At 55.1% G+C, this 20,310-nt stretch overlaps 1 protein-coding gene across 3 annotated transcripts in view; it reads left to right on the top strand.

The window, feature by feature from the left end:
- ARHGAP35 (Rho GTPase activating protein 35) overlaps nt 1-16,418 on the top strand; it is a 122,345-nt gene extending 105,927 nt beyond the window's left edge. For all 3 annotated transcript variants that reach the window (XM_081215696.1, XM_081215697.1, XM_081215698.1), the window contains exons 4-7: nt 304-381; nt 1,972-2,103; nt 10,310-10,415; nt 11,182-16,418. In XM_081215696.1, coding sequence (XP_081071822.1) covers nt 304-381; nt 1,972-2,103; nt 10,310-10,415; nt 11,182-11,539 — 674 coding nt within the window. In that variant the 3' untranslated portion in view covers nt 11,540-16,418. The remainder of the gene's footprint in view (nt 1-303; nt 382-1,971; nt 2,104-10,309; nt 10,416-11,181) is intronic.
- The last annotated feature ends 3,892 nt before the right edge of the window (nt 16,419-20,310 follow it).

Genomic DNA, 20,310 nt, shown 5'->3' on the forward strand with positions numbered 1-20,310 from the left:
TTAAAAAAAAAACTAAAATTCCAGAGTATACACCAAAATGTGGACAAAAGATATCTTTGTCTGATGTGCTTCTGTATCATTTTAATTTTTACAAAAAACAAATGCTTTTACATTTTTAAGTGAAAAAGAAAATGGGCAAAAGTGGGTTGAGGCCTCTAGGTAAGTCAGGAGTGCTTCAGCCCTGTTCCTTCCTCTCTCCCAGTGGGTGCCTCATGGACTCGCCCCTTCTCTCCTCAAGTGCAGTCCTCCTCATTCTCTGCTCTCCACTTCCTGCTCCTAAGATACCTGCTTGTTTCTTCTCAGGATTGAGCACTGAAGGCATCTACCGGGTCAGCGGGAACAAGTCAGAGATGGAGAGTCTGCAAAGACAGTTTGATCAAGGTAAGGCCGCAGCCCAGCCGAGCACCGGAGGCCAGTCAGGGCAGACGCAACAGCCGAACTGCCCGTGGAGCCCCTCGGGGGTGCTCCTGCCACGCAGCCCCAAAGCCAAGAGGTGCTGGCTGGGTGACTGAGAAGGAGAAAGTGTTTTGGCCCCTGTCAGCAAACAGAAGTGTCATCCCCGCCAAACGTGCTTCAGCCGGGCTGCTCCCGCACCCCACCATCCAGGCACTGTTCCAGCCCGCTCTGGCACCACCTCGCTCACCAGGAAAGGGCCTTGCTTCCCTTGGACTGGGCTGTGCAGGGGTTAATCTCAGGCACGTGATGTAAAGGTTGGGTTGAGATGACACAGGACCACAGGAGTGCCCCCCTCACAGAGTCCCTGCGGGAGAGAAACAAAGCAAGGGAGCCTTTTGTGATGAGCTGAGCCTTGGGCCCCAGACTCCCAAAGCTGAACTCTCATGAGTTAGACTGGCTCTTGGCAGGGACTTCGGTCTCCTAAGCTAGATCAGGTCTGGAGGCCTAGAGCCAGATGGCCAAATCTATTTCACCCTAACCCAACAGCCAAACTGTAACTCTTAGAAGTGAACACCCACCAATGCCAGAAGCAAATGAGCCAAAGCAGTAAAAATTCACAGATGTCACTGACCAAAGAGGAAAGTAAGCTGGGGATCAAAGTAGGGTCCAACTTAGCATGTGACTGGGCCTCAGGAGACCAAGCCAGGCAGCCTGTGCAGGCCTGCAGGAGCAAGCAGCTAACCATGGTGCGCTGGGAGCAGGCACCCCACCCCAGCACCCAGGGGCCCATAGCGCTGCGTAACTCCACAGTCCGTCTCTGCTGGCTGGCAGCGGGAAAAGGTGACCCAGGAGAGAAGGAAAATGTGCGTTAGTCTTGCAGGATAGGAAGCATGAGGTCAAAGTGAGGGTAAAGCCACCCTTGGGTATACACTTGATTATATGCCAGAATCTGTAACATGGGTTACATACAACCCCCAACTAGAAACAGCTGATATCTATCAGTAGATGATTTGTTACGATCAGAAATGCAATAAAGTATGTAAAGAAGAATTAGAGACAGAGGTCAAAGGTATCATAAGCTGGAAGGGACCAGCAAGGGGAAAATAAGCCTCGTTGCCCGGTCACCACAGGAGCAGGGACGGAGATGGCAGCCCGGTTGTTGGTAACATTTTGTAACCTTCCAGGCAAAGGGAGCTGGCCTTTTGGGAAAGCCTCCTCCTGTTTTCCCTGAGTGCGAGGGTGTAAGGAAAAGGTAGCAGCACACCCAGGCCAAACAAGGGGGGTCGGATGGCACAGAATGGGGGGTGCAGCTCCTCTACGCAAAGGCTGACCTTGGAAGGTTGGGTGTCAGCCTCTGTCCGTGAATCTCAGCACTTCCTTTTCTTCTTTTTTAGCAGCACCCAGGGATGCCACCTTCTGTCCAGTCTGTGATGATCCTGAGTCCCTGCCAGGCTCCAGGCCTGCCCTGGGCAGCATCCCTGGGCCCTCATTTCTTTGCTTATCCCCAGCGCTGAGTGTTCCTTGCTTCTGCCCAGCTTAGATTGATCTGGCCTCACTCTCCCAACTTCCTTTCAGATCACAACCTGGATTTGGCAGAGAAGGACTTCACAGTGAACACTGTGGCAGGGGCCATGAAGAGCTTTTTCTCAGAACTGCCGGACCCCCTGGTCCCATACAACATGCAGATTGACCTGGTGGAGGCACACAGTGAGTAGTGGCGACCGTGTGTAGCTTGCGGGCCCCTGGCAGCGCCCCAGGCAGACTCTGTGTTAGGCAAACTGAGGTGGGGGGTGCAGCACCTTAAGAATGGGTCCTGCCCTCAGAGAGCTGACACTTTGACTCTTGGAACTGAGATGTGAAGGACATAAGGAAAGGGAGCTAGCAAGGTGGCACCGGAGGGGCTGACACATTAGGCCCATGCCTTGGTTGACCAGAGGTGCTTCTCTGAGGGTTCTGTCAAGAAAGTTGCAGGTGGCCCCAGAACTCCGTGAGCTGAGAGCCTGGTTTTGATGTCGGACTTGAGGCAAATCTCTGCTCCGTTGCTTGTCCACAGTGTGTGCATGGCCAGCGTGACCTTCCCTGGCCCTTAGCTGCCGCTGTTACCATCCCTCCTCGTATTTATTAAATGAGATTAGGAGAGGTCTGGAGGCAAGGCTATGTCACAGACCTGTTAAGTGGTAGGTGCCTTTCCTTGCCCTCCTCTCGCTCACCCCTCTTCTCCCAGCTCTCGTAGAAGGAAAGTAACGTGTGGCGCAGAGCCAGAAGCCGTCCTCTTGAGGGAAGGGGACAGCTCCGAGGGCCCTGACCAGATGATCACTTGAGGCTGCAGCGAGTTAGCATCTCTGGTTTTAATGGTCACCTCGCACGCCATCCTGCCTGCCCCTAGAGCCGTTTCTGCCCTGGCTTGCCTCTCTCCGGAGGCATTTGTCCACCATGTGGGAACCTTCCCACTGGGCAGCCTTTCCTGGACTTCATGTAGTGCTCTGGGGGGTGCCTGGCCTCTCCAAGCTTTCCACGGGGTGACATTTCTGAACTTCTTTAGCCAAAGGCAGCCTTCTACTTTGTACCTCTGGTGGGGTGGGCCAAGACCCCAGAAGCAGCCGCTGCTGTGCAGCTATAGAAGGGAGTGTCTTTGCCAGCGACCAAGGGGGTGGGGAAGTGGAAAGGGAGCTGTGTTCCTGGGACCCCAGCACATTAGTCTTATCTTGCCACTGCCCAACTCAAAAGAGGGAGTTTTAAGCAAACACGATTTACTCACAAAGCTGATGGTGTGGGCAAAAATCGGGGGGCTGTCACAAATTTGCAGGACTTGAAGATGTGGGTCATGGACTCTTAGTGGCTTCGGGAGATAGAGGCGCTGACAGGAGCCCAGCTGTGGAGGGGTGTCCTTGTCAGAACCTGGCTGCTGTCAGTGCTACAGAGCCCCAGAGTCACTGTTCTGTGGTCTGCCTTTCCTGTGATGTTTGTTTCCACAGTCTAGGTGCCGCCTTCCCCACCATATTTTACACACACCGTCTTAGCTGATTGAAATTGTTCGCATCCCCAATCTTATCCAAGCCCACGGGGAAGCACTGGCAGCTTCTGGGACTGTCATAGGGTTCCCTGGCCTTCTTTCCCCTCTACCGTCTCAGAACAGGAGTCTGGGTTTCTCCAGATGAGTTAGGGGGTGGGGACAGGTGCCAGCTTCTGCTCTGGTCCTACCATCCAAAGATAGAGGTCCTCCCGGCAGTCACTTCTCTAGCAGGCTCCAGGCTGGCTCAGATGAGAAACACATGGGAAATCTCCATCCAGAGCCAGCTTTCTTCCCATCTAAGCTAAGCTTGTCTCTGGGCAGAAGTTAGGAAGAGAAGGTGTGGGCTGGTACCCAGCTTGCTGGAAGCCCAGAGATTCCTGACAGTGTTTATCTTCACTTGGCGCCATCTAGAGGCTTGTAGAGTCCTGGCACCCCGCAGAAAGAATCCCATTGTTTCTGCGGGAATTGCTGACATAGCGTCTTTTTGTTTGGGGAGGGTCATAGGGGGCAGGAGAGGAAGGTGTTATTGATAGGGAATCAGCTGCCTTCCTACAGCAGCTTCCGCCGCCTGCCCCTGCTGAGGAAGGGAGCTGCTTGCTGCTACTGCAGCCTGGAAAAGGGTGGAGATTTTCCGCTTCCTCTTCCCATTGTGTGTTTCCTGTGCCCCAAGCTAGTCAGCTGGGGCTCCGTTGTCTTGAACCTGGTAGAGAGAAGTGTATCTCACTGACATGGCACCTCTCACGGCCTTAGCAGTTGAGTGAAGAGTGGGGCTGTGTGTGTCAGAGCTTAACTGAGCCAGAAACACCAACCAGGCAGTGCCAAAGTTAGTGTTAAGGGACATGATGGAACAAAGATTCTCATGCCCAAAAGTAGCTATTCTCAGCCTGGCTGGGTTTCCATGGCAACGTCAACTTGACCAGCTCTTTCCATATAATACCTAAGAGCTGTTGTGTCTGTGTGTGTTAAGGGCTTGGAAATGGTTTCCGATCCCATCACAACAAATATCAAGGTCACTATCAAATTGTTTTGTAAGCTCCAGAATTTCACAATATTGAACATTGCTGAAATTGTGCCTACAAATTGAGATTTTTGTGATTATTCACCAGTTATTTTCCTACCACGTTCAAGGTGATACGTGGGAGATTGAGAAATGAATAGCAGCAGGAGCAGCCCGTACTGCTAGGGCGTGGCAAGCTGGGCGTGGCCTTGGGTGCTGAGACATTGTTCCTGCCCTCCCCGGTGCTCGTTTAAGTTCTCTGCCAGACAGCGTGAAGCAACCTGAGCTGGAAGTGCAGAAACGCAGTAAGGAGAGAGGAAGGTAGAAGGCCTCGTGGAAGAGATGGCACCTGAGCTTGGCTTCAGAGAGGACCAGGATTTCAGGAGGCAGCTAAAGGGGGCTTGAATTCCCCGTTCTGTCTCGTCCTCACGTTTCACCCCAGCCTTCAAGAAACAGTATCATTTATTCTTGCCCCGCATCTTCTTCCCCTCTCACGGCCCCCCCAAAACCCCACCACCACCTATCCAGAATCCCTCTGGTCCAGCAGTCCCCACACACCCTGTCCTATGTCTTTTGTGCCAGAAAAGGCCCTAGAGCTGCCTCCATCTTGGTCCAGAGGCTCTGAGCCTAAGGACCTTTGGCCTCAGAGCCTCGTTAGCCCCCATAAACTGCTTGTGTGTGTGCGCATTTAAGTCTACGGAGAAGACCATGGTCTTTCATCAGATTGTCAAAGGGATGGGAGTTCCCTGGCAGTCCAGTGGTTAGGACTCCACACTTTCACTGCCAAGGGCCCAGGTTCCATCCCTGGTCAGGGAAATAAGATTCCACAAGCCACACAGTGTGGCCCACCCACCCACCCCCCAAAAAAAAAAAAAAGATTGTCAAAGGGATATATGACCCCAGATGGTTCAGGATGCTGGCTTATTGTCTCACCCTTTCCATCTACAGACGAGACAGCTTAGGGCTAGAGATTAATAAATGACTGACTGGCAAGGTCACTAGGCGGACCAGACCAGTCTTGCTGCTCACCGGGCGCTTGTTCACATGCTGCCTTGTGATGTTGCTAATTCTGGGATCCTGCTTCCTCTTGTCTGTCCAGTTAGCTGCTTAAGAGCACGGGGGTGTTCCTCATCTCCTAGCACGTGCCAGGCCCTGTGTGGGACAGGGACAGATGGCAGCAGACAGACAAGTATGCAGTCCCTGCCTTCATCTGGTGGGTAGGAGATATTGGACAGGTTGCTGCAAGGTCGTACCTCCAGGAGAAGGACACCCTGAAACTTCCATTCTGGGCCCAACAGAGTGAGAGTTCAGCCTTGGAGTCAGTTCCCACCAGAAGGACAGGTGGCAATTGCATGCCATGTGTGCCTGCATGCATCACTGAGCGATTGTGACCTGAGCCGGTGTTTTCCTTTTTTGGTGGTGCAGGTGTGCAAGGTGGTCAAAATCCATCAGGGATTTTCCTCTAGGCACTGAGCTGAGCGGTAGCAGATCCAAGCCTAGAGCCTGGTTGACAGCCTGGGTGCCAGAGACGGCAGCAGAGTGACACAGCCAGGGCAAGAACAGTGTTTGAGGTCAGGGCCCCTGACACCGATTTGTGTGACCTCGGACCAGCATCCTTAACTTCTCTGGGCCTTGGTTTATCTGTATACTGTGAGGGGTGTAGCAAGCTATATCCTCTGAGGTCCCCAGTGGCCTCTGGCTATCCTCTCCTCTTTTTTTTTTTTTTTTTTTAATTAATTAATTTATTTATTTTTGGCTGCCTTGGGTCTTCGTTGCTGCACATGGGCTTTTCTCTAGTTGCAGCGAGCGGGGGCTACTCTTCGTTGCAGTGCGTGTGCTTCTCATAGCAGTGGCTTCTCTTGTTTGGGAGCCCGGGCTCTAGCCGCACGGTCTTCAGCAGTTGTGTCTCGCAGGCTCTAGAGCGCAGGCTCACTAGTTGTGGCACACAGGCTTAGTTGCTCCGCGGCGTGTGGGATCTTCCTGGATCAGAGCTCAAACCCGTGTTCCCTGCATTGGCAGGTGGATTCTTAACCACTGAGCCACCAGGGACCAGCCACCACCTCTTGCTCCAAAGTTCTTGGGACCTCAGTTCCAAGTTCCCTGGTCTGTATCCAGACTTCGTCTTTTTTTTTTTTTTTTTTTTAATTATCTATCTGTCTGTCTATCTAGTTAGTTATTTTGGCTGTGCCAGGCCTTCGTGCTGCAGCATGCGGGACCTTCGTTGTGGCGTGCAGGATCTCTTAGTTGCAGCAGGTGGACTTCTTAGTTGTGGCATGCGGGATCTAGTTCCCCGACCAGGGATCGAACCCAGGCCCCCTGTATTGGGAGCACGGAGCCCTACCCACTGGACCACCAGGGAAGTCCCCAGACTTTGTCTTGATTCAGCTGACCTCAGATGCCTCTCCTGAACCTGTATTGATGTCTCAGTTGACAGACACATGGTTTTTTTTTTTTTTTTTTTTTTTTTTTTTTTGTGGTACGCGGGCCTCTCACTGTTGTGGCCTCTCCCATTGAGGAGCACAGGCTCCGGACGTGCAGGCTCAGCGGCCATGGCTCACGGGCCCAGCCGCTCCGCGGCATGTGGGATCTTCCTGGACCGGGGCACGAACCCGTGTCCCCTGCATCGGCAGGCGGACTCTCAACCACTGCGCCACCAGGGAAGCCCCCAGACACATGGTTTTAAAAGTATGGATTTTGGGGCTTCCCTGGTGGCGCAGTGGTTGGGGGTCCACCTGCCGATGCGGGGGACGCGGGTTCGTGCCCCGGTCCGGGAAGATCCCACATGCCGCGGAGTGGCTGGGCCCGTGAGCCATGGCCACTGAGCCTGCGCGTCCGGAGCCTGTGCTCCGCAACGGGAGAGGCCACAACAGTGAGAGGCCCGCCTACCGCAAAAAAAAAAAAAAAAAAAAAGTATGGTTTTTTAGCTGAGGAAGCCTAAGCCCTATAGAGCCCCTCACCCCTCTCAAAGAGGATTATTGAAGCTGGTGAGAGCTCTGAGCGTGGTGGCAGGCAGGTGATCCAGAGCAGGAGTGCTGGACTTGGAGACAGAGCTTGGTGCCCACGCCTCCTTCCCCTCACCAGCCTTGTGTCCTTGGTGTTGCCTCTTGAGTGGGTTTTCTCAGCCAGCATGTGGGATAAACCAGCCCCACCTTCCCTCCGGTGGTGGGAGGGCTGCACAAACAGCAACTGTGAAATTGCCCCGCCGACATTCCTGCACTCTCCAGAGGTAAAAAGTCACTGGTGTCATGACTACCAGTTTGAGTGGGTCCCTCAACACTGGTGGTTGTTTGCTTGCTGGAGGGAAATCAAGACAGAAGGACAGGTCAGGTCAGAAGGCTGTGCGCGAGGTGGACCTTGTTTTTCATGGGGCTTTGCACTGGGAGGCTTCCGGTTTTTCCCTTCGCCGTCCTCCCCTCCTCCTGCCAGTCTTCTGATGCGCCCGGCGCCCACAAGCACCTGCCCCGAGCAGCTAGCCGCTAGCGGGGGAGGGGGAGAGGGAGACGAAGCCCGGGGAGCTTGGCCGGCTAGGGCCCTGTTAGGCACCTTGCTGGTGTGCTACACCGGGAGGGGGAGAGAGGCTGGCGTGCCTGAGGGTGGCCCTTGAATCACTGTCCGAGCAGGTTCTGTAATCCCCCCGGCCCACCGCCCGGAAGAGAGAGAAGGAGCAGCCGTCCTTGTTGCTCAGCGGATAGGAAGGAGAGGGGACGTCCCGGGCAGGCAGTGCCATTAGCAGCCCCATTTCCTGCATCCAGCCAGGAGGACGGGTGAGGCTGGGCTCTTATGTGAAGGTGCTGCCGTTCATACACAGCTGTGTTCTTGTCGTGCAGGCGCCTAGAAGAGGCCTGTGCCCAGCCCCGTCTGGAAGGGCACAGCTATTTTAAGTGAGACTCAGCATGCACGTGTTTCTCGTGTTTTCCAGGACAGTTGTTCATCCCTCCACTCCTGCCCCCACCCTGAGCAGTTTCCTTCTTTTAAGTAAACTTTTTATTCAAACGTAACAGTAAAGGATTTTGAAACTCAAGGCCAGACAGAAAGTGTGCCCTTGAAGTTGAACCCTTAAAATAAGTCTTGGGTTCAGAGAAATGAAACTGATAATGGCACCACATAATTAGTTCCTGTGGGGGGTTTATAGTCATCTTCTAACAGACAAATGTTACCAAAACACTGTTTTTATCAAGCCACGCTCTCAAGTCAAAACATTCAGCGGTTTCATGCTTATTAGCCTGCCCGCGGACACTCTCAGTAGCTCCATGCCTGCCATCTTTGCGGCCGCCTCTTCCACTGCTTCCCTGAAACTTAGACTTGCTCCCAGGTGCTTGTTGTGTGTCTGGCTGTGAGCTCTTCATTTCATGGTGTGGTGTTGCCAAGTAAAGGAGGCACTGTCATGAGCCTCTTTTATGGGCAGGGAGACAGCCGCTGAGATGTGTCACTTCCCCGAGATCACACAGCTGGTTGGTCTCAGAGACAAGATCTAGATCACCACACAACCCTTCCTCCCTGTACCTCCCCACACCTCTCCACCAGCCCTTTATGTTCCATCTGTCCTTTTGAGTCTAGCTTGAGGCTCCCAGACTGTGGTGACCCTCTAGGAACATCACCTCCTACAGAAGTTCTTAACTAGGAGGCCACAGGCTTCCTAAAGAATACGTGGGCTTGGGGGAGTCTGTGAAGCTCCAGGGATCGTAGACAGGGCTGTACACAGTTTATTTGTGGGAGAGGGTCCAGAGCTTTCATCTATCCTAAAGGAGCCCGTGTCCCCAGACCAGTTAGGAACCATCATATTTCTTAATGACCCCCTGTCCGCCCACCCCACAGCCATCAGCTGTGGGAGAGCTGCCATCTCTTCATGGGATCCTCCTGTGATTTGTATGAGCCCTGGAGTCCGAGAGACAGCCTTCATTTCCAGCGAGTGGCCACAGGGATATCTTTCCATGCTCAGAGAGATCTCTCGACCAACGGGTTCCAAGTGGTCTCTGGACCACTTTTGTCTCAGTAGCCCAGGGCGGCTCTCCCAGACAAGGCAGGCCAGGTCTACTCAGGAATGGGGAGCCAGGGCCCCAGGGAGCACAGTAGTCCTCACTCAGACTCTGAAGCCATCTGGAGAGGGTTTGGTTCCCACACCAAGAGGCTGATTTCTACAACCTCTCTGGGCCTCAGATTCCTTATCCTTGAAGTGGGGTGATAACAGCCCCGGCCTCGTAGGATTGTGCGGACTCGCTGAACCAGGCCTGGCATGGATTAAGCGTTTCATTTGGGTTAGCTTATTTTCCCTCTCTCAGTACATTAGGATTCTGTGATGGGCAAACTCTGGGCGGTAGTGGGGGAAGGGGGTATGTAGTCCCTTTGATGAACTACATAAGAATTCCCCCACTGTTTCCATCAGCTCCTCCAATAGGGAGATATGTGGAGGGTCCCTGTGACTCCAGGAAAAGGACAGAGCCCTGGTCTTGTGACAAACTCCCTCCCTAGACCGTCTGTTGGCGTGGGTGGGTGGCAGCGCTCACCCGTCTGGTCAGGAAGCAGGCAGGCTTTCTGCATTGGGATGCCTGTCTCCAGGGGCAACCGGATGAGCAAAGAATGGTGTTCTTTATGGTAGATTCTCTCTAGATCGTGGAGTCTCGGGTGGGAGGGTCAGGAAGCCCCAGGCGTACAGCGCTCCCCTTCAGCAGGGGCCTGGGACACGGAGGTAGGCCTGACCCCTAGCCCCATGCCACTGCCAGGTGTGCCAGCCTTGGGCACTGGCTTGCAGGGAGAGGATGGGGTTGGGCTTCCCTCAGAGAAGGTAGAGTATACAGTGTACTCTTCCCTGGCCGCCAACCCACCAGTTTGACCAACTGCCCAGGACCAGGATCTGCTTTGAGCCACAGGCCCACCAGCCTTGTCTTGGTTTTCTCTTTCCTCAGAAATCAATGACCGGGAGCAAAAGTTACACGCCCTTAAGGAGGTACTCAAGAGATTCCCGAAGGAAAACCATGAAGTCTTCAAATATGTCATCTCTCACCTGAACAAGTACGTTGCAGGGCTTGCTGTTTGGTCTTCCCTCCTTTGAAAACCTCCAGTCGGGGCCAGTTGGCGGTAGAATGCGGCTGAGCAAGGCTCCGTCCTCAGCCTGCTGGCGTGCTGGCTCCTGCCCCTCGGGTTCTTGTCCTGGTTCTGTCTGAGAGAGGCCTGCATGGCCCCCCGCACACCCAAAGTTCTTTCTCCAGGATTCGTGTTTCCTGACTGGCGTGACAGAACGCTGGGCCGAGACAGGTGTGCAGTGTAAAAGAGTGAACTGCAGTCAAGCAAGTGCAGGGAGCCACAGTCAGGAAACCAGTTAGCTGCATGGTTCCCACATTTATTCACACACAGAGTAGGTTTGTTTTCCAGCCAGACCTATTCCTCTCCTGACAAAGTGGCGTTTTATGAACCCTGGCTTGGGATACACATGCTTCTTCTCTGTACAGCCAGAGCATTGCCCCGCTTTGGGGGCCTGCGGGAGAGTCCCTGAGGCATCCTGCCCACCCACGGGGCTGGGGGGGCGGGGTGCCTCCCGTGAGCTGGGCCTCAGCGCCGCATGGAGGCACTGGAACAGAGGATGGGGCGTGGAGGGGCTCGGGCCTCAACTCGCAGGCCAGGGCCCTGGAGACCTGTGCTGGGGCCTTTTCTGTTCTCGGGCTGCGGGTGGGCGGGCCAGGAGAGCAGCTGGCGCGGCAGCGACCATGAGCACAGGCAGTCGAGATCCTCGACCAGGCCTGCTGCGGGGCTCTGACCTTGAGTTTGGTGTCGCCTACAGAGTCAGCCACAACAACAAGGTGAATCTCATGACCAGTGAGAACCTGTCCATCTGCTTCTGGCCCACCTTGATGAGACCCGACTTCAGCACCATGGACGCCCTCACGGCCACCCGGACCTACCAGACAATCATCGAGCTCTTCATCCAGCAGTGCCCCTTCTTCTTCCACAACCGGCCCATCAGCGAGCCTCCCGGCGCCACGCCCAGCTCCCCCTCTGCCCTGGCTTCCACCGTTCCCTTCCTCACCTCCACACCCGTCACAAGTCAGCCGTCACCGCCCCAGTCTCCTCCGCCCACCCCCCAGTCCCCGATGCAGCCACTGCTCCCCTCCCAGCTTCAAGCCGAACACACGCTGTGAGCCCCTGAGGCCCAGGGCGAAAGGAGACACGGTCTTCTCTGTTTGACGGGGTGGCGTTTGGCCTTGAACAAAACCGGGTCTACTGGGGGCGGGGGTGGGGAGCGTGTCCCCTCTCTCCTCTCACCTTCTCGACATCTCAGTGGTAGCACCACCAGCCAACAGTCCGCCAGAGGCTGGGCCATCCAGTGCCCTGAGCCCAGCACTGCAGACCTGGGGCTGGCTGCAGGCCACAGCCAGGGCCCTGCCCTTTGACTTGGACCCTTCTGAGGACTGAACTAGCCAGGCAGTGGCCCTGTGGCCCTCCACACGCTCACTGCTCCCCGGACCCCCTCCCCCACCTGTCTGCGCACACCAGCCTCAGGGCGTCCACCCACTGGACAGAGCACGGGCTTTGGCCAGGGGAGGAGGAGATTTGGGGCTTCAGGCTGCCCCAGGGCAGGGCCGGCGGCCCCTGAAGAGTACACTTCCCGTCTGTTGCCACTTGCCACCTGTGGGAAGTATCTGCACCCCACCCGCATGGCCCGAGCAGCCTGTCGAGCAGCCTCCTTGGGAACATGGAGGCCACGGCTCGGCCACCCCGAGGTACAGTGCTGAGGGCATCTGCCCTCAGCACAGATCAGAACAAAGGGAGGGTAGCTTCGTGCCTGGACCGAGAGAGGGTGTCGCCGCTTCCACCCCCCACGCACCCCCTCCTCGCTTCACAGGCTTTGGGGATACGTTCACTTGAAAACAAAGGAACACGAAGAAAAATGGGAAGACCCCCTTCAATGATTTTCAAAAAGAAAAGGAAGAAAACTACAGACGTTGAGATTTAACTGTCTCCCCACCTCTGCCGAGAGGCAGGCAGGTGGACGCGGACCCCTGTCTTGGTGACAGCAGAGCAGGGGTGCCTGCCCAGGGGCGGTTGCCCGAGAGCCTGTTGGGGTCCCACTTAGGCCCTGTCACTAGATGCCCCCCACCACCCCAATAAGACAGTTTGAGCCCTTGGTGGGAAGAGCTCAGGAGACCAGCCTAGATACTGGCCTGCCTCGGAACACACTACAGTGCTACAGAAAGGCGGCTGCTGCGTGTGAGCGTGCGCGTGCGTGCACAAGGTTGGCGGCGGGCGTGGGGCAGCTGGAGGGTGCCAGGGTGCACTTGGGGTTTGGTTCAGTGTGATTGGTGTCAAAGTGGAATCATTTTCATACTGCGCCAGCAGGGGTATTTGTGGGAAGTGGGCCGTGTGGGGGAACTCTGAAGTACGGGGGTCTGTTGGTGCCACGTAGGGCCATCCTTCACGCTCCCAGGCTGTCAGAGCCCAGAGGAGCTAAAGGTACAAAGACCGTGAGAGTCGTGGGGAGGGCATCGTGCCTGCCTGACACCATCCTCCTCCCATGGCCTTCCCCCGCCCTTCCTGGCCTTTCCACTGGCCCCTGAGAACCCTTCTCATTCCCACCTCCGCCCTCCAAACACAGCAACCCTGCTAAGGCTGCTACAGATACTGGCTGCCCCCCATTCCCGTGGCTGGGCCATGGCCTCTGCAGTGAAGAAGCCTGACACTAAGGTACCCTGGGCGTGGGGTGGAGGCCCACACGCTGCATAATCCTCTGGGGTCGCTTTGCACTTTAAGAAGCAGCACCTGTGGTATGTCCGAGGCTGCCCTGGGTTGCCTCAGCCGGGTGACCTGACAAAGTAAAAGATGCCTCGGAACAATCCCCGCCACTCCCAGCCCCAAATGCTTCCTGTTGGCTGTTGGAGGGTGGGGTAGGCCCTTGGCTCACTGACTTCTTCCTCTGGATGAGCTGGATGTCTCACTGTTTCTAGTTCTTGTTTGACAAAATAAGGTGCTTTTGGGAAAACGAAATGATCCCTGCAAGTGTTCCTGCCTCCTTGGGGATACAAATCGAAAAACAAACCCAAGGTACACGGACGTCTCATGTAAATGCTGGATGCCGGATTTCTTCTCTTCTGGTGGATCTGTGCTTCATGCTTTATAGGTCGGGGCTTGGCTGGAAGGCAGTGTTTCTGTTTAGTTTTGACTGAGGTTGGCAGACTCGTGTTTCTCTGGCCCTCCAACTCCCTCAGCTCTGAGCCCCAGGCAGGTGAGGAAATTACTCCACTAATCTCTGCCTTTTCTCGGTCACGCTCACCTACTCCCAGTCAGCCCCAGTTTGGGGTGGGGGTGGCCTGGGGCCACTGTCCCATGTGTGAACTAACACAGAAGTGGCCCGGACCCCTCCCACTGCCCAGTCTACACGACCACCCCTTGTGCTGGCACACTGGGCCAGCTGCAGCCTTGGCTCTGCACCAGGAACTTGGCAAGCCCCCAGCTGTCCCGCCTTCCCAGGCCACCCCCACCCCTGAGACTGCACAGTCCTGTAAGTGGTAGGTGATTTTTCTGGATGGGGAAGGGCACAGTAAGGGCGAACACCTGTGCATTGCATCATTACCCATGTGGGAGTAGCAGAGACCAGACTTCCACAGGTTAGCCTCCGGTCCCACAGTGCCCCCGGCCAACCACCCTGGGCAGCTGCAGGGACCCCCTCACGTGCCTGCCCCCAATGTCCTGCCAGGGCTTTAACTGCAGGTGCGGGCTGGTGGCTCATGCCCCGAAAGCCACAATTGGACAGGAAGCTCCAGGGGTTCCTCTTTGTTTCCTTTGCTAACTCTTTACTTACATTTTCTGCTTCTCAGGCTGGAGGACGTTCATTCCGAGCTGGCATTGGTACCAGTAGCAGTGCTGGGCCCTAGGCTTTGGCTTCTGGGGGTGGGGGGGGTGGTCAGCATTTGGACCAAATGGGCACTTGGAGGGGCCCCACGAAGGCGAGTGTGGCAGTGTGTTGGGACAGGCTACCCGTAACTGGAATGCTTCCCCCCACCTCCCGTTCATCTAGTGTGTTAAGCTCTGGAAAGTTCTCTGACAAGTCATTCTCGTGTGAGCTGCACCACAGCTCTAGGAATTGAGGGAGTGGCAGGCATTAATTATCCTTTGCCAACATGGGTAAGCATGTCAGTGGGGGTATGGGGCTCGTTCTGCGCCTCACAGCAAAATAGCGGTGTGCCCGGAAGCGCTCTCTCTGTCCAGTGTTCCTTCTACATCCACGAGAGTGTAGACACTCAGAGCTGGGAATGAACTGCCCTCGACTGTAAGTATAAGGCTGATTCCTGGTCTGCAACGCCGGTGCTTCCGCAGAGGGAAGTGGTCCAGGGTTAGGAGGCGTGGCTTGTGAATTTGCCCTCAGTTATTGGTTGTGTTGCATGTGGGTATCAGCGCATTTATTCCTGCGATCTGTCAAGTTCTTCCCATCACTTGACATTTTGAGGAGGAATGTGAAATACTGAGTACTGTTTCCTGGGTTTTCCTGCATCCCACTGCCATCTTGGTCTTCCTGCTTAAAGCAGAATGCATGCTGCAGGTGAAATTCTTCTAGCAGAATGTGTGTGTCCTTGCCAGGGTGGACAGAGGGTGACAGCATAGGGGCAGCACACCGGCCAGAAGGGGCTGGGGGAGCACGACTTCCCTCGTCCCTGCACCTTGGCTCCTCCGGGGGGCGGGGGTGGGGGAGACCTGGAGGCACGCCATCCCCTAGGCCTCGGGTGTTCCGGCCTCAGCCCTGAAACTCGGAAACCAGTCCGCTGCATTTGTAATCCAAGGTCATCTCCATCTGTGCCCTCCCCAATCCTCTTCTGCGAGGAGAACCGCACTGCTGGGGGGATGTTTGCTGGAGGAAGTGTTGGCTCTGCCACTGAGGCCTCTGCTTTTCCAAGAGAAGGAAGCCCCAGGGATTTGGGTGGGTTGCTGCGGACAAGCGCCCTCGCTCCACCTTCCTCGTGTGCGATGGGCATGGTGTGCCGCGGGGCCTGGGAACGGGCCCAGCTGGCTGGAGACAGGTTTCCGCAGACAGTGGATGGAAGAGTTGCCCGCCCTCCAGTTGCTGGGAGGTTCAAGCCGCTCGTTCGTGCTTAGGTGAAAGGACGACTGAGTCGTGTATGCCGGAAGCCTAAGTCACATCCGTGACTGCTGGTGATCGCACCAGAGAAGGCCTGGCATGAGGGGAAGGGCCACTCTCGTCTAAGGTCCCGGGCTGGGCCTGCCGCCACTGTCTTAGAAGGGAAGGATTCTTCTCACCGCCGCCTCTGAGAGCCATTTTTCAGCCGGCCGCCCGCCTGCAGACTCCTCGAGGGTCAGAGGCGACTGCCTGCAGCTCCTGCCCGGCAGCACCCCCCTTGGCAAGCTCCAACAGCAGTGATGTTACACTTCAATGTAGTCGAGACAGGGCGTAAGTTATTGTTTGCATAAAAAAGAATCATGTTCCCTGTGTACATTTAAAGAAAATTTTTAAAAAGTCTGAATTGTATGGGAATAAAACTTGTTTGAAAATTTGGAATAGTGCTGCCAGCTTATTTTTCTGGTACTTGTATTTTCACATGTTAAATGATCTTTATATATGTTGAATTAACAAATATTTTGAGTTTCCTGAGGGGAAAAAAAAAACATTAATGGTATTGAAATGTGTTAGTAGTCTGGCTGTGTGCCCAGAATTCTGTTTCGCAGCAAAAGTGAAGAACTGTATGTAAAGAAAGTATAACAATTATTTCTTTGTATTTTAGGGGCTTTAACCAGGACATCCTCTAGTTGGTATTAGGAATGTTTGCTTAATTTCCAAACTTTTTTTTAAACACGTGGGTTTTTTGAGGCTCCAACCTGATTAGTGCATGGTCAGCCATCAACTAAGGCTGAGGCATCTCTGACTGAGGTGTTTTTGTTTGGTTTTGTTTTTTAAAATCATGTATTTGCTACAGAGTATTGTACTTGTCTCAATGGGAATGGTGTAAAAAACGGAAAAGGCCTTATGTGACATGTATCATAGTTAATAAATCAATCTTGTAAAAAACCAAACCTGAGAGAGATGAAGGTGGCCCCTCCTCCCCGGGCCCTGAGCACACCCACCCCGAGCAGGCCAGCAGGCCAGGCTCCCGCCCCCTCAGGCCCTGTGGGGACGCTGGCTCCATCCTCAGACCCTCAGGAGGAGCGCGGTGGGTCTCTGGCCACGGAGGGAGAGGGTCCCACAGCGCCCCTGGGAGCAGGCATTCTCCAGCAGAGCTGGGCCCCTTGGGTAGCTGTTGGCACCTTCCGCCTCCATTCCTGGGACTGCTGCCGGGAGCTCCCGCCTGCGCAGGGCCAGCGCTGACCTCCTCTCCTCTCCTCTCCTCTCCTCTAGCAGAGCGATCTGCTTCCCCCCACGTCTACAGTCACCCCTGCAGTTTACTTTAGGTCATCATGCAAAGCACCACCCAGAGACCCCTGTGGCCACAGGGACCCAGCAGGCCAAGGAGACACCGAACGGCAGCTCCTGTCCTTCCCTGTCACTCCCCGTTTTCTGAGCGGAGGCCATGCCAGTGGCTCTGGGGTCAGATGCCATTATTTACCCTGGGTGACCCAGGAGAGTCGGCCTCTCAGGACAGCAGCTCCAGGGATGGAGGTTGACTGCCCCTCAAAGACACCTGAGCCACTCAGACTCGGTCTGCTCTATCCCTGTTCCCTCCTCACCCCTCCTTCCTTCTAGGCTCTCTAGGTCACCTTCCAGATGCCACCTGCAGCCGTGACCTCTCTGTTCCCACTGCCTCCGTTCTGGCCCAGGTCCTAATTCTGGCTCAACTGGACTCTGATGGACACTCCCACACCTTCAGTGACCTCCCCGTCCTCAGCCTTCGTACCCCGAAGTTACTCCAGAAGGAAGACCTGGCTTTGCGTTACCTGCAGCAGCAGTGGGGACTAGTCACCAAACGAGATGCCTCTCCCCTCCCGTGCCCATGGCAGGCGCAGTCATTGATCACAACCCTCCCCCACCGGAGCTCGGGCCCTACACGCCCCTCCAGGCAGTCGCTGCCCATGGACAGGAGCCAGCAGTCACTCAGGTCTACCGCGGGCCAGCCAGGGGCCCCTCCCTCTGGACCCAGCCTGCCCTCTCCCACTCCTCCAGTCAGACCCCCAGCATCTGTCAAAATCATATCCTCTGAATGCACTTGGCTCCTTCCGGCTTCCAAGTCTTTGCTTGTGCTGTTCCCTCTGCCTGGAATTCCTTCTACCCACACACCCCCAAACCTCAGCTCTGCCCGTCAGATCCTCGCCTGTCCTTCCAAGCCAGTCTTCCTCTAGAAATTCTTCCCAGACCCTTTTACACATTGACTCACCCAACAACCATTTGCCTGCTATGGGGATTCGTGTGACTCCCATAAATGCTTCAGCATTTGTTCTTTTTCAAAACAATTTATACAGTTGACACTCAATATGTGTGCTGACATAAACCTTTGTCTCAAGTCACGTGTACTTGTATACTTATACCTCTTAGCCCCATCCACCCAAGTGGAGAGCTTTGGGGGGGCAGGGCCTGTGGCTCCCCCTATGTCCTCTCAGAATGCCCACCAAGGTGCCTTGAACAAGGCGCCCACCAAGGTCCTCGGTCTGTAGGACGCAATGGTCGGTCTCAACCTTGCCTTTGACTTGAGTCTATAAGCCGACTTCTCCCATGTGACTCCAGCACAGACCTCCGCTCCGAGGGCCACATTCCTATCCACCTGCCTGTGACACTCCACTTGCTGACCGTGACATACCCACAGCCACACTCCCGACCCCTTTCTCCAAACCTGTTCATCCCCCATGCTTCCCCAAAGCCAGAGACCCTGAAGACCTCCTCAGGGTGTTACTCTCTCCCATCAACCCGGCCCACCTCCAAGTTCCATTTTACCTTCCACGTAGCTCTCAGACCCCCCCATTTTCCTCCTCCTCAGTTCCTGCCACCATCCTGATTGAATCTCACCAGCTTCCTCCCTGGGCTCCTCCCAGGTCTCCCAGCCTCCAGTCTCACCCCCTCCCTTCCATCTCCCTGTAGCAGCAGAGCAAGCTTTTCAAAACAGATCTGGCCCTGCCACCGCTCCCTTAACACCTTCTGGGGTTCCCCGGTGCCCTCAGAGGCAAACTCTTCAGCAGGTCCTGTGAAGCCCCCGCCAACCCCCCAGGGAGTCTTACCTTACACCCTTCGGTCCAGCCCTCTGACTCCTCAAGGGCCTGCCCACCTCAGGCGTTTTGCACATGCTGTTCCCTCCTGGAACATTGCCCACCCCTCCTTGCTAACTCCCTCCCTAACCTTTAGATTTCAGGTCTTCCTTGGGAAAGTCACCCCCTCCCCCCAGACCAAGATGAACTCCTTTGCTTTCAAAGAAAAAAGAAATGTTCTCTTCTTCAACAGCACTTTTCTGTTACTTGTTCAGATTTTATTCGCCCATTTAACCCATATTTCCTGAGTGTTTACTCTGTGCCAGGCCCCCTGGGACACAGCTGGGAGTTGACCCCTAGTGGAACAGACACAGTAAACAGGCAAAGAAATGAATGTATGCCATAATGTCGGGTGTAGATAAGGTATTAAGGGGGAGAGGGGATGTTACTTGGGATGGTCACGAAGACCTCTCTGGGGACGTGACATCATTGCAGCAGGCAGAGACCAGGATGACTTGCCTCGGATACAAAACTTAAAGGAACACAAACTCAGTGATCAAGATGAAACATATTTCAATTCATGTTTTAAAAAATCAAAGTCAGCTCCCCAAAATCCATGATCAAAATTTTAGGTAAAAAACAGACTCAGTAACAGTGCTGTGAAGCCCCAGGCAAAAGGAGAAATCGATAAGACAGCCTGGAGTGGGGAGGAAAGTGATGGTGGATGAGACCAAAGCCAGGACACTGGACGTGGAGAGAGGAGGTGGGAGTCCGGATATCTTAAAGGTCAGGGCGACAGGATCTGCTCAATATTGCACGTGGCTGTGAGAGAGAGGAGATGGGACGACTCCAGGGTTGACACAAAGTATGTCTAATCACCGTCTGTTCCCCAGAGTTGCAGCCAGCACCGAGCACCTACTGGGCTACTAGGCTCTCACCAGCTCCAGGCCGACTGCCCGGAAGTGGAGAACGCGGCGTGTTACTCCATGCGGCCACCAGGGGTCAGCAGAGCGCCGCCCTGTCCAGCCCTGGTCGGGACTGGGAAGTGTTGGAAGCCGGGTCGGTGACGTTTTAAGCGAGGGTGAGAACGGGGTTGGAAATGTCCCAGGAGCAGGCTGAGAAGGGGCGGGGGTGGGGGGGGGTGAGCTACTCATCCAACCAGCCCTCCATCCATTTATTCAGGGCGAGGTAATAGGCTCAAAGTTTGTCCTGGGGGCCCTGGGAGCCATGGGGTAGTTTGAGCATGGGAGAGACTGCGTCGGATTTGCAGGAGCTGAGGAGGGAGAAGAAAGTGAGGATTTGAGAGATACTGCTCACCGGAACTCTGCCTCCTAGGTGGGGATTAAAGAGCGTGCAGTTGCCATAAATGTTAGCAAGACAAATCATATTAATAGAAGCTAACAGGGAGTTTGGGATTGACATGTACACAATGCTATATTTAAAATTGGGGGGGGGGGGCCCGGGAGGCCCCCGGGAGGCCCCCCGGGGGCTTCCCTGGTGGCGCAGTGGTTAAGAATCTGCCTGCCAATGCAGGGGACACGGGTTCGAGCCCTGGTCGGGAAGATCCCACATTCCGCGGAGCAACGGAGCCCGTGCGCCACAGCTACTGAGCCTGTGCTCTAGAGCCCGCCAGCCACAACTACTGAAGGCCGCGTGCCTAGAGCCCATGCCCCGCAACAAGAGAAGCCACCACAGTGAGAAGCACGTGCACCGCAATGAAGAGTAGCCCCCACTCGCCGCAACTACAGAATGCCTGCGCGCAGCAATGAAGACCCAACGCAGCCAAAAATAAATA

Source organism: Mesoplodon bidens (genome assembly GCF_964165515.1).
Source record: "Mesoplodon bidens genome assembly, chromosome: 18".
Taxonomy (NCBI): Eukaryota; Metazoa; Chordata; class Mammalia; order Artiodactyla; family Ziphiidae; genus Mesoplodon; species Mesoplodon bidens.